The 14,174-nt window shown below is 36.0% G+C and overlaps 1 protein-coding gene across 5 annotated transcripts in view; it reads right to left on the reverse strand.

The window, feature by feature from the left end:
* LOC100245153 (polycomb group protein EMBRYONIC FLOWER 2) overlaps positions 1 to 14,174 on the reverse strand; it is a 59,051-nt gene that overhangs the window by 15,774 nt on the left and 29,103 nt on the right. For all 5 annotated transcript variants that reach the window (XM_019216190.2, XM_019216188.2, XM_010659562.3 and 2 more), the window contains exons 10-11: positions 11,296 to 11,360; positions 6,320 to 6,372 (exon numbers count right to left, since the gene is read on the reverse strand). In XM_019216190.2, coding sequence (XP_019071735.2) covers positions 6,320 to 6,372; positions 11,296 to 11,360 — 118 coding nt within the window. The remainder of the gene's footprint in view (positions 1 to 6,319; positions 6,373 to 11,295; positions 11,361 to 14,174) is intronic.

Below are 14,174 nucleotides of genomic sequence, written 5' to 3' on the forward strand. Positions count from 1 at the left end.
AGCACTTTCTCCCAACTGATTATGAACAACTTATGTATACAAAATTGTTTTCCCTTAAACAAGGTACCAAGTCCGTTGAAGAATATACAGAAGAATTCCATGAATTGAGCATTCGAAATCAAGTGCGGGAAAGTGATGCTCAACTTGCAGCCCGTTACAAAGCTGGACTTCGAATGGAGATTCAACTTGAGATGATAGCTGCACACACTTATACCGTAGATGACATTAATCAACTAGCCCTCAAAATAGAAGAAGGCCTCAAATTCCGGGTTTCCAGGTGTCCAAGTTCACAAATTGGGAGCACTTTCTCCAACAGGACAACAAGCAAACCTTTAAGCACATCAAACTTCAGAACTCCTAATCATGTGAATGGTGGGGGCAACACTCAACAAACTTCGAATGTGGCTTATAAGAATGGTAATAAGGGTAAAAATTCAATGAGTAATGAAGATAGAAAAGTAGACGTGACTCCTTTATGCTTTAAGTGTGGTGGGCATGGTCATTATGTTGTTGTATGCCCAACCAAAAGTTTACACTTTTGTATTGAAGAACCAGAATCTGAATTGGAAAGTTACCCAAAGGAAGAAGAGACCTACAATGAAGATGAAGTTAGTGAAGAATGTGACTACTATGATGGTATGACGGAAGGACATAGTCTTGTAGTACGACCTTTATTAACCGTTCCAAAAGTAAAAGGAGAAGAAGATTGGCGACGTACTAGCATTTTCCAAACACGTATTTCTTGCCAAGGGAGATTATGCACCATGATCATTGATGGAGATAGCAGGTTGAACATAGCTTCACAAGAACTTGTTGAGAAGCTAAACCTTAAAACAGAGAGACATCCAAATCCATTCAGAGTAGCATGGGTTAATGACACCTCTATCCCGGTAAGTTTTCGTTGTTTAGTAACATTCCTTTTTGGTAAGGACTTTGAAGAGTTTGTATGGTGTGAGGTCTTACCCATTAAAGTAAGTCATATTTTACTTGGAAGACCTTGGCTCTTTGATAGAAAAGTTCAACATGACGGCTATGAAAATACATATGCTCTCATACACAACGGACGTAAGAAGATCCTTCGTCCAATGAAAGAAGTCCCTCCAATTAAGAAGTCGGATGAGAATGCACAACCAAAAAAGGTATTTACTATGTGTCAATTTGAAAATGAGAGTAAGGAAACTAAAGTTATTTTTGCTTTAATGGCTCGGAAAGTGGAAGAATTTAAAGAACAAGATAAGGAATATCCAGCAAATGCACGTAAAATCCTTGATGACTTTTCTGACTTGTGGCCTGCAGAGTTACCTAATGAACTCCCTCCTATGCGTGACGTACAACATGCCATTGATTTGATTCCCGATGCATCATTACCAAATTTACCAGCCTACAGAATGAATCCAACAGAGCATGCTGAATTGAAAAGGCAAGTTGATGAATTACTTACTAAAGGCTTTATTCATGAAAACCTAAGTCCTTGTGGAGTTCCTACCCTACTAACACCAAAGAAGGATGGATCATGGCGGATGTGTGTAGATAGTCGTGCAATCAACAAAATCACAATCAAGCATCGATTTCCAATTCCAAGACTTGATGACATGCTAGATATGATGGTTGGATCAGTAATCTTCTCAAAGATTGATCTAAGAAGTGGATATCATCAAATACGTATTAGACCAGGGGATGAATGGAAGACATCTTTCAAAACTAAGGATGGATTGTATGAGTGGTTAGTCATGCCGTTTGGACTAACCAATGCTTCAAGTACCTTCATGCGGATTATGACGCAGGTATTAAAACCTTTTATTGGACGGTTTGTTGTTGTCTATTTTGATGATATTCTTATCTATAGTCGATCTTGTGAAGACCATGAGGAACACTTGAAGCAAGTAATGCGCACTCTTAGGGCTGAAAAGTTTTACATTAATTTGAAAAAATGTACTTTCATGAGCCCTAGTGTTGTATTTCTTGGCTTTGTTGTGTCTTCTAAGGGTGTTGAAACAGATCCGGAGAAGATCAAAGCTATTGTTGATTGGCCAGTACCAACAAATATCCATGAGGTGCGAAGCTTCCATGGAATGGCTACATTCTATCGACGATTTATTCAAAATTTCAGCTCTACTATGGCCCCAATTACTGAATGCATGAAACCTGGTTTATTTATTTGGACCAAGGCGGCCAACAAGGCATTTGAAGAAATCAAATCCAAGATGGTGAACCCTCCTATCCTACGCCTACCAGACTTTGAGAAAGTATTTGAGGTGGCCTGTGATGCTTCCCATGTGGGAATTGGAGCAGTCCTTAGCCAAGAGGGACATCCTGTGGCTTTCTTTAGTGAGAAGCTCAATGGGGCAAAGAAAAAATACTCCACATATGATCTTGAATTCTATGCAGTGGTGCAAGCAATTAGGCATTGGCAACATTATCTCAGTTACAAGGAATTTGTTTTGTATTCAGATCATGAAGCCTTGCGATATATTAATTCTCAAAAGAAGCTTAACTCTCGACATGCAAAATGGAGTAGTTTTCTTCAACTGTTTACCTTTAATTTAAGGCATTGTGCAGGAATTGAAAATAAAGTAGCTGATGCCCTTAGCAGGAAGGCCCTTCTCTTAGTAAACATGCCAACCACTACAATTGGATTTGAAGAATTAAAGCATTGCTATGACAATGATGCTGATTTTGGAGATGTTTATTCCTCTCTTTTGAGTGGTTCAAAAGCAACATGTATTGATTTCCAGATTTTAGAAGGGTACTTGTTTTATAAAAATTGTTTATGCTTACCAAGGACTTCTCTACGTGATCATGTCATATGGGAACTTCATGGAGGTGGAATGGGTGGGCATTTTGGACGAGATAAGACCATTGCTTTGGTGGAAGATCGCTTCTTTTAGCCTAGTTTAAAGAAGGATGTTTGGAAGGTTATCAAACAATGTCGAGCATGTCAAGTAGGAAAAGGTTCAAAGCAAAATACGGGGTTATATACGCCATTACCAGTTCCTTCCAAACCTTGGGAAGACTTGAGCATGGATTTTGTACTTGGATTACCAAGGACACAACGGGGCTTTGATTCTATATTTGTTGTGGTTGATAGATTTTCCAAAATGGCACATTTTATCCCATGTAAGAAGGCTTCGGATGCTTCTTATGTTGCTGCCTTATTCTTTAAAGAAGTAGTTCGATTGCATGGATTACCACAATCCATTGTTTCTGATCACGATGTCAAGTTTATGAGCTATTTTTGGAAAACCTTGTGGGCCAAGCTAGGTACTCAATTAAAATTTTCAAGTTCTTTTCATCCTCAAACTGATGGACAAACAGAAGTTGTCAATCGCAGTCTTGGTAATCTTTTGAGATGCATTGTGAGAGATCAGTTGAGAAAGTGGGATAATATCTTACCACAAGCCGAATTTGCTTTCAATAGCTCCACTAATCGTACTACTGGGTACTCACCTTTTGAAGTGGCATATGGGCTGAAACCTAAGCAACCTATTGATCTTATACCATTACCTACTTCTGTCCGCACCAGCCAAGATGGTGATGCATTTGCACGTCATATACGAGATATACATGAAAAGGTACGAGAAAAAATCAAAATCAGCAATGAGAACTATAAAGAAGCAGCAGATGCACATCGAAGATATATTCAGTTTCAAGAAGGTGATCTAGTGATGGTTCGTTTACGACCAGAAAGATTTCATCCGAGCACATATCAAAAGCTTCAAGCTAAGAAAGCGGGTCCATTTCGAGTACTAAAGCGGTTGGGTGAGAATGCTTATTTGTTAGAGCTCCCTTCAAACTTGTATTTTAGTCCAATATTTAATGTGGACGATTTGTATATCTACCATGGCCATCATAACAATGTAAGTGAAGAGTTGGATCTTCAATTACCACCTACTCTTAGCCTACGTCCTGAGATCGAGTATGTTCTTGATGATCAACTTGTGTCTACTCGACAAGGTGGATACAAAAAATTTTTGGTGAAATGGCGAGGCAAACCACATTCTGAGAATACATGGATTACGACAACGGATTTTCAGAAGATTAACCCCGATCTCTATGAATTATATCAAACATTTAACTCGTCGGAGCCGAGTTCTTTCAAGCCGGGGAGAATTGATGGGGGAAAGCCTTTTAAAGTTTATTCAAGGAAGAAAGGGAAGACCTAAGTAAACTTTAAGTAGGATTAATATTAATTAAAATTGAATAGGGATTGGTATTTGTTGGAGTCTAATTAGGATTAGCTAGTTGAGTTATAATATAATTAGAATTTGAGTCATGATAGGTTATTAGAGTCCTAGTAGAATAGGTTATTAGAGTCCTAGTAGACTTTGGATTTCTTAGAGAAGCCTATAAATAGGCTAATCAATGTAAATCAAAGGAATGAATTTTGATGAATAATATTATACTTTCTTTCATTGCAAGGTTGCAACTCTCAATGGTGAGACTCCATTGATTTTCTTCTAGGTGAGACTCCTAGAAGGCCTTAGTGAGACTCTAAGGTTTTCCATCTTTTCTTCATTGTTTCTTCTTTCTCTCTATTTCTTATCTTATAATTTTCTCTACCATAAAGTTTATTCCTTGTTCCTCTCCTTACACCCTAAAAATAAAACCCTAGCCCACCTACCCTTGAGTGTAGGCAACCATCCTAGGGTTGTCCTACATCATAATACTGCAAATAAAAGTAAAGCAAGAGGGATCCTAAAGTAGGATGAGAAGATGCTCCATAAAAGAAAAAGAAGAAACATCCAAAACAAAGCTTCAGTATACAAAATCCTTTCTCTTAAGATCATTGGGCTGAGAATTACCACCACCACCACCACCCCCTCCTCAGAATATGCAATGTCTCTAGTTCCCCTTTTTGCAAAGGAATCATTTTTGATAGGTAAATAAAGATAGTGTTAAATAAAAATCATCAAAAAGAACACACTAAAGCATACAGGACATAAACAATGATCGCCAAAAAGCTCAAAAAAAAAATGGAAAAGGAAAAGTAAAAGGGACAACAAAAAACCACTCACTCCCTCAAAAATAACCTAACCAATCAATGAAACCAAATAAGGACATTGGACCTTCAATTATATACAACTTGGTCAAAAACACAAGTTACAAAGAAGCAACATTTCAGTTTTTGGTCAGAAAGCTCCTTGTTTTCAAACAATCTTTTATTTCTCTCCTTCCAAATTATCCAAAAGAGGTACAAAGGAGTTGCTCCCCACGCCTTTTTTTGTTTCCTCCCAACAAAGGAGTCATGCCATCCTAATAGGGTCTCTCTCCTAATCACTGCCTTTTCTTGAAGCCTTGAAAAGAAATGCCCCACAATCTCAATCTCCCAATCGTTTAGATGCCTAGAGAAGCTAGGAGTCCAACAACCCCTTTCATTGGACTGATTCCACAAATCCATCACTCACTTTTCTTTCGAACTAGCTATGGCAAATAAGAAGAAAAAAGATACACACAAAGGTTCATCTCCATTCACCATGTATCCTTCTAAAACTTTACCGTCCTCCTATTGCCCACAGGAAAAGAGACTCTACAATTGATAACCTCGCACACTTTCCTTATGGCTTTCCATAACCCAACTCTGTACCTATCTCTCACTTCCTAATAACACCAATCCCCTTCAGCTTCCCTGTATTTTTTACTTATAATTTGCTTCCAGAAAGTCTCTCTTTCTGTTGCAAAAAGCCAGCTCCAGTTGCAAAGGAATCTTTGAACCAATTAGTGGATCTAGGTCTCCACAAGAGTACCACATGATAATAAATATGGAAAATTCCCCTTATCTTGATGTATTGTCAGACACCTATGTTCCTCATAGAAACCCATGAGATAAGCATCAGCATACCCCGTCCAGTATTAGGTTCTGAGTTTCTAAAGTTGAAGAAGGGCTAGATTTTGGCTGTGATAGCATTTGTAAATTTATGATTAAAAGAATTCTGAATGAAAAAAGGTTAATGATTAAAAGATTGTTGTTTCACTCTCTTATCACAAATATAAGGAAGATTACAAAATCGATAAAATTAAAGAGTAATAAAAGAAAAAAAAAATTGAGGTTTGATATAGGTGTTAATGACATTTTGAAGCAGTTCATGCTTTTTCATGAGATGTTTCCAAATATATATATAGTACGATCCAATACTTTGCACATGCTTTGGAAAACCAGCAAACTTTTTGAAAAAGATATGTAAAATTTATTTGTTGTGTAGATTTTCAACATCTAAAAGCTACCTTTTCCCCACTAAGTTCCTGGTGAAACTGGAAGTTTCCTAAACCTTCACTATATTGAGGGAACAGCAAGAAAAGAATGTGTCAGATGAAAACCAACCTTAAAGCTCGCACATTGCATCAAGCAAAATGGGCAAGAGAAATTTTCAGTTACTGCACATTGATAAAATATATTGATCAGTAACTCAGAGAAATAACTTTCAAATGAGAGATAGCCATAACGCATGAACAATACTAAAGAACTAACTTAATGAAGATGGAAGCTCCAAAATCACATTGAGAATGATTTCCAAGTGATATATGTCAAGCATAAAAATATTAAAGGAGAACTAACTTAATGAAAAGAGAAGGTTCAAAATTACATTGTGCCAGTAATTAACAGGCACCAAGGAGCCCAAGGCTAACTATCTGAATAAAGTTTACAATTAAGTCATCAACCAAAGCTTCTAATTTATTAACAGAATAAATCATTTATTCTAACTGGGGAAGAAATAAAAGAATTCAGACTTGTCAATGACCTCTTTTGCAGGGAAGCCTTCTTGCTTGACATAATAAAGACCCCAAAGAAGTTAGATTTGAAATCTTCAGCATCAAGGCATTAGATGTTCTAAACCATGGAGGCTTTATTACAATTTTCTAATTGTGAGGACACCTTTATCTATGTTCCTTTCCATGAAAGAAAACTCCATATGCAACCAAGAGAAGATAGTAAATTGTATGCACTATCAGAACCATTTTGACCTGTGAAGATCGCCTTTTGGACTAGTATGTATCTGTTTTCCTTTTTGGGGACTATTTCAATGCAAGACATTGTTGTTTCTGATAATATATATATATATAAAATAAAAAAGAAATAGAATAAGAAGAAGAAGAGAAATTGTTGTTCCTGATAATAAAAATAAAAAAATAAAATAAAATAAAATAAACAGAAGAAGAAACGAGAATTCACTTTTGTGTATGGACTTTTAATTAGGACAAAAAAGGCACATGTATAGAAGAAGAGAAACATGTATTCACTTTTGTGTATGCACTTTTATTTAGGACAAAAAAGGCACATATATAGAAGAAGAAGAAGAAGAAGAAGAAGAAACGTGTATTCACTTTTATGTATGGACTTTTATTTAGGACAAAAAAGGCAGATGTATAGAAGAAGAAGAGAAACGTGTATTAACTTTTGTGTACGTGCTTTTATTTAGGACAAAAAAGGCACATGTATATTTTTTTTTAAAACAAAATCCTCAAGGGTAGGAAGCCAAAGACTATGTTTGGGAACTTTTCTCAAGAACAGTTTTTTGTTTTTTAAGAATAAAAAAATAGAAAAACACATTTGGCTAACAATTGTTCCCAAAATAGGTTTAAGCCAAAATTCAAGGAAAACACGTTTGGCTTTCAATTGTTTCCCATATTGAAAGATTGGCTTTGGATTCCCCTCAAGGGTAGACCCAAGTAGGTTAAAGGCCACTTAGAAACTTTACATTCTAACAATGGAGCCAATCTAAAAATCTGGTTCAGACTTGTATTGATCCCTGAAAACATGCTCTTGCCTAATTGATCTTAAGTCCTTAAATGTGTACAAAAATCAACAAGATCAGCCTAAAATTTTGGAACTCTTCCATACTGGCATTAAAAAGTATGATAGTGTTGTTTGCAACCTGTCTCCTCTTCCTTACTAGGAACCCTTCTAGAATACCACTTTCCTATGCTTTTATCAGCATCCTCCTTAAAACATTCGTTGCAATGGCAAAAAGGAAATGAGAAAGAGGATCTCCTTACCTTAATCCTCGGGTTGCTTTAAACCATCCCTTGGCATTTCCATTCACTAAGAGTGCAAGATTTGTTGAGGATAAACATCCCCTCATCCATGATTTCCATCTAGTACTAAACCCCTTTCTATCTAGTGCATGGTCCCAAAAACCTCAATTCGCATGGTCATAGGCCTTTTCAAAATCAATTTTGAAGACTACTCCCTCCTCTCCTAATTTCCTTTTCACATCCATACATTTCATTAGTTATCAAAATTGCATATAAAATTTATTTCCCCTCTACAAAAGCTCCCTGTAAAATGTGGATGGTTTCATTAAGGACTTTTCATGCAACTTGAAAGAACTTTAGCCATGATTTCATACAAGCTTGTGACCAAGCTAATAGGTTTAAAATCTAATATTTTGTTGGTTTGACTTCATTTTAGCACAAGAGCGATGAAGGTAGAATTGGTGCTCTAATTGATTATCCCACTATTGTCAAACTCCACAAAACATTTTCAATAAACCCGCTTTTACCACATTGCAACATTCCTATTGTGGAGAAACCTTTATCTTAATCTTCTTTTCAAAACATAATAAGGTTGAAATACCAATTTTCCTAAAAGCTTGAGCTTGTAGGATTTGGCTAAATAATGCATATCGTGCTCTTCAACACCCTTCCTCAAGTCTTAGCTCCATTTTTAGGCTCGCACATGGACTTCATAGATTGGGGAAATAAACATACAGTGGTGAGGTTCGAACACTTGACCTTCCACTAATGAGGCTCTAATACCATGTTAAACTACCAATTTTCCTAAAACTTAAACTTGTAGGATTTGGATCCACAATGTACCTTATACTCTCCAACAAATGTCTACACATATAGTAATTTAATAAACCATTTATTTCAGTTTAGTCATTATTTATATTTTCAAACAATGATTTATAATATTATAGTTTAATAAAGCTTGTGAGTCCAATTCAATCATTATTTATCTTTCGATAAAAATATGATAACCTATGTATTATAGATGATCTAATAAAGATAAAGCATACTTAGAAGATTAAAAGAAAACATAAAATATGATTAATGTACTTCAAGAAAAATCATGTATTTCAGAATAACAAAATATTTGATGCATTATGTTCATTTCAAGAATAACAAAATAATACATAATAAGTTCCACTATTTTAAAATCTTTTATATTTTAAAATGCATATATATTATATATTTATATTTTAAAAATACATTTAATAGATTGAATTATAAATTAATCATTATTTCATTATCTCATTATTTCAAAAATAGATATATTTTCCTCATTCTAAAACCTGGCTTATCCATCCAAATGCAAGAATTAGAATCATTAAATTCTATAACACCTATTCTTGCCATGGATTTTTCCAAGCTTAGTGCAATTGAGAAGCAAAACTCCAAGGAGCATAAAATCCCAAACAAACTAAAGAAGAGGCTCCTCTCTTGGCAAGCCTATTGGTTTCCAGATCAGCCAATCAACATCCATGAGCAAAAGAGCAACCTAATCCACCATCAAGGAGTACAATCCTCCACATCGGATGGTCATACCTTCAAGACCCTCTATGACTATCCAAAACAAAAATGTTGTTGAATCCTCCTCCATTAGTAGGTTAGTATCTCTGAATTCTCCTGCAATTTTCAGATCCTCAAGTAAATAAACATTTTCTCTACCATAGCTAGCCCAGAATTGTTCTATTGGGGGGGAAAAAAAAAAGGAGTAATCTCACCCGTATGGTCTTAAATGAGTCCTCTAAAGCCAGTTAATCTATTCATTAAAGTTGAGCTTCAAAACACTAACTCATGGAGGAACTGTCCTCACTCAACAACACCAGTCTCCTACCTGGGATGTAGACCAAACCCCACCCCGAAAAATAATTAAATAAATAAAACAAAATTTTAATAGGTAATTTTTTATCCCCATTCGGACTTGAACCTGGAAACTCCCACAATCCCTCTCCATTCATTTACCACTTCCCCAACCCCAAAAGACGACAATCAAAACAAACCTTACTCCTTAAAAACAGACAATAAGAAAAGAACTCTTACTCCCACTATTCAGCCATGACCTTTCCCTATCCAAAAAGATTATGACATCAATTTTTAGCTACATAATGATGCATTATTTTTAAATTACCACCATTATGGAAGTTCCTTTAGCTGTGGAATGAGAAGAAAGAGGCCAAGGAAGCAAAAAAACAAATAAAATCCTTGGCAATGGCACTAAGGTTCCTTTGTAATCACACCTAGGGTCCTAAGCAATCTCACTTAAGAGCAGACAGTTATAGCTTTCAAAGAAGCTACGTAGCTACTACAACTTCCAATAAGGTCTATTAATAAATTTGAAAAACTACATAGGTTTATATAGACTCATAGAATTCTGTATTCTAGTAAGAGTGAAAGCCTATCTCCTAATAGGAATACGACTCCTTTTCCTATTAGGAGTCGTAATATTAAAAACAAAAAGAAAATTTGACACACACACACACACATATTATCCAATCTGGATAAAATTATTTAAAAAAACAAAAACTCCAACTAAGGGCATGGGCTGCTAGTCTACTCCACACCAACCATATGGAAATTACTAACAGCCTATGCTGAAATATTCTTTCATCTTCTTTTGTAAGTATTCAAAAGGTGCTTTTAATGTTGTTTCCCTGCAGATGAAATACACTTCTACAGTGATCTCATAATTATGGATTGGCAATTAGAGATCTTCTAAAATATTTCATAGTGATCACAAAGTTTATAGATGTATTGCAAGACAATCAAAGTCCTTTTGCTTAGCAATCCATTTACAAAGTGCTGAACCTACATTCCTGACCACAACAAACCCACCTAGGCAATGTAAGAAAGCCTGGAAAGAAGTTGAGCTTGTGTTGAAGAATATATTTATCATTGAAATAACTCTTTAACCTATCATTGAAATAACCCACCTAGGCAATTCCTGTGAACATTCAGTTCACCTTCCTGTCTGTTATTAAAGTATTGAAGTAGTTTTGAAGATATCTTGTGAAGTGGTAAAGAGGATAACTCCAAGAAAGAGTTGCGGAAAGTGATATCCATCTGCTCTTTATTGTGATTAAGACACTTCTTGATATATTCTTGAAAGAATTTCACAAAAAACCAAAAGAAGCAATGGAGGCCCATTAGCATGGACAAACATGAGGCTACTGGTAGAGTTTTATTCATTTATTTATTTCGATAGGCACTAAGTACTGTTATTTCATTCTTTCCAAGGTGAAAAAAAAAAAAAAAAAACCAAAAATTTCACCAGGACAAAGAAATTCGTGTTACCTTCAATCTTTTGTGGCATGTCACTGCGATCCCTATAGTTGAAAATGACATTTCCAGCCCTCAACCTAGACAGTAAATGGAAGCAAAAATTATAAAACACCTCAATTGGCCAACAAACATATAGACTAACTAGAAGAGCAGAGGGAAATAATTCACACAGTCAAGATAGGCTCATATCCTTGGTTTTATGTTTATTTGGTTTTAAAATAAAAGGCAAAACTTTAAATACGATTAAAGAAACCAGCCAGCACAATCATAAAAAAGGCAAAGAAACCACATTGTATTTGAAAGCCTGAGTTACATGATTATTGAACAGCAAAGCATTAAGTTAACCAATACATACAATAACATTCTACAAGGCAGAACGAGAATGGCGATAGGCTTAGATTTTAAAATGGCTACCTGTTGCTTGACCTAACTGCATCTGCTAACACTTTTGCAAAATAAAATAAAATAAAAAGCAGGAAATAATTTTTTTCAAGTCCTGTCTTGGCTTTGTAAAAATCAAGGACCTAACTTCAGAAAGGTAGACTTTCCAAACAAATTTTGCATCTCAAAACTGAACAAAGATTTGTATGAGAATGGCTTAGCGGATTGCTGAAGTAGCCAAAAGCTATGGAAAAATTTGCAATTAGCAAGTGTAGGAGCAAGAACGAATGATAAAAAATGAAAAGGTATGCATTAAAAAGTGACCATTTTGGTGTTCACAAAGGAGGCTGCAGAAGCGGTTCTAGGAATTCAACCCCAATCATCCATCTGGAGTGATGATTTGTGGTTACAGCACTATCTCAAAATACAGACATCCTCCTTTATATGCTCCATAGCAGTTAATTGCAACTAAGAGGTGATCAATGCCTAACTAATCATCACAAGTAAAATAATGCAGCTCTATCCTTTTAAGGGAATTTGAATGATCTAGAGAGTAAAGCAAATTTTCTGGCTTGTTGAGGAATTCTAGAAAATGAAGCCATTAGATTCATTTTGGTCTCCACAACCTTTTTGGGGCCCACTTGTTAGTGTGGAAAATTGCAAAAATTATCACCTGTAACTATGACAAAATCCTTGTAATGTATAACCTTATCAGTCAGGGAACAAATGCCACAGAGGTTTTGTGGGAACAAAAGATACCAATTATATAGAGAGACATGGAATAGGAACTTTGAAGAACAAATACATCAAGAAGAAATGAGAAAACAAAAGATGAGAGGAAGTCATCAAGTTAGTTTTTTCATGCACAGCAAATAACTGCAACCATAAGGAAATAAACTTGATTCAAGTTGAAGATGCTGCAATCACAAACAAAAGGTCAAGAAGCAATTCATAGAGGCAATCAAATGGACAAGATGGCCTATGGCTTGACAGAAGAGAGGGCCCTTAGATAGAGCTGAAAGGTGAAAAATGATTCGTGTGGAACACAACAGGCAGCAGAGAATCAGGGATATAAGGGTTCATTAATCTAAGTTGAGTTGACAGGCTTATCCCATTACTTGAGTGATAAAAGTTTGACCTGGAGTTTCTTTTTGTGGCTATTTTGAATGACAATTTTTAATTCCTTAGCAATCTGAGATGGGAAGATGAAAAGGCAGAAGTGACTCATTATTTTTTTTTTTTTATCAGAGACGAAGAAGATCATATTAATATAAGAACAAATACAGGAGAGATAAAAGAAACAAGAGAAAGAGAAAAAAACCAAGGGAAGGATGAGAGGTCCTTCCTACACAAATTGAACAAAGGAGAAAACTCCCAACAATAGAACTCTAAAAACAAAGAGAAACCCCATCAATCTTCAAACTTTTGAAACGCAAACCCCAATCCAATTGAGTTGTAGAACATTTAGAGGAACTCCTCTAAAAGCTTCAATACAAGAAGCCCATAGAGAAGAATAAAACCGAATCAAATCTCATACCATCTCTTCCGTTCTCCCTTTATCCTCAAAGATCCTATTGTTTCTTTCTTGCCACACCATCCAAATCAAAGTAAGGCAAGCAATTTGCCAAAGTGTCGTGCCTCTTAATGAGTTCCCCAAGCCTTTAAAAGTAATAACCAACATATCCTCAAGGCTCCTTGGAGGGACCCAAACCAACCCTACTAGATTGAACAACCTGTGCCAAAGTCCAATGGTAACGGGACAATGAAGAAAAAGGTGGTCAATCGACTCTCCATTTCCTTTGCAAAGAATGCACCATTGAGGACAGAGGGCTTTGTAGGGTCTTCTCAATTGCAACTTATCATTAGTGTTTACCTTCCCATGTGCTACTAACCAAGCGAGGGCCTTAACCTTTGAAGGGACTTTTGAGCTCCATAAAAACTTGGCCGGAAGGAACAATAAATGATTTGAGACTTTTGACAAGGCCAAGAAAAAAAATTTCACTGAAAACAAACCTGACGAAGACAAAGACCACGCTCTTGAATCTGATGAAGAAGAAGAGAAAAGCATAGAACTAAGGGAGGACATTAATCTCTGAAGGAGATCAATTTCTGAATCCATTAGATTGCGGCGAAAGTTAAAATTCCAAGACAGTGGTAAGGAATTGCCAAGGACATTTGAGACAGTGAGGTCTTTCACAGAAACAACTCTGTAAAGATCAGCAAATTGAGAGCACAAAGTTTGGTTACCCCACCAAAGATCTTCCCAGAACCGAATTCTCTCCCCATTGCCCACCACTAGGCGGACAAAAGGGGAAAACTCCTGGAAAACTTGAGCAATAGTCTTCCAAGGACATCTGTGTGACCATCTAACCACCATGTTGGCGTCCCGTCCATTAGGATGTATCCCATGTATACTCACAATAACCTTATCCCAAAGACCACTCCTTTTTCTAGGGAACCTCCAAAGCCATTTCCCTAAGAGAGCAATATTTCTCATAGTTTTCCCAAAG

This window comes from Vitis vinifera, chromosome 2 (genome assembly GCF_030704535.1).
Source record: "Vitis vinifera cultivar Pinot Noir 40024 chromosome 2, ASM3070453v1".
Lineage (NCBI taxonomy): Eukaryota > Viridiplantae > Streptophyta > Magnoliopsida > Vitales > Vitaceae > Vitis > Vitis vinifera.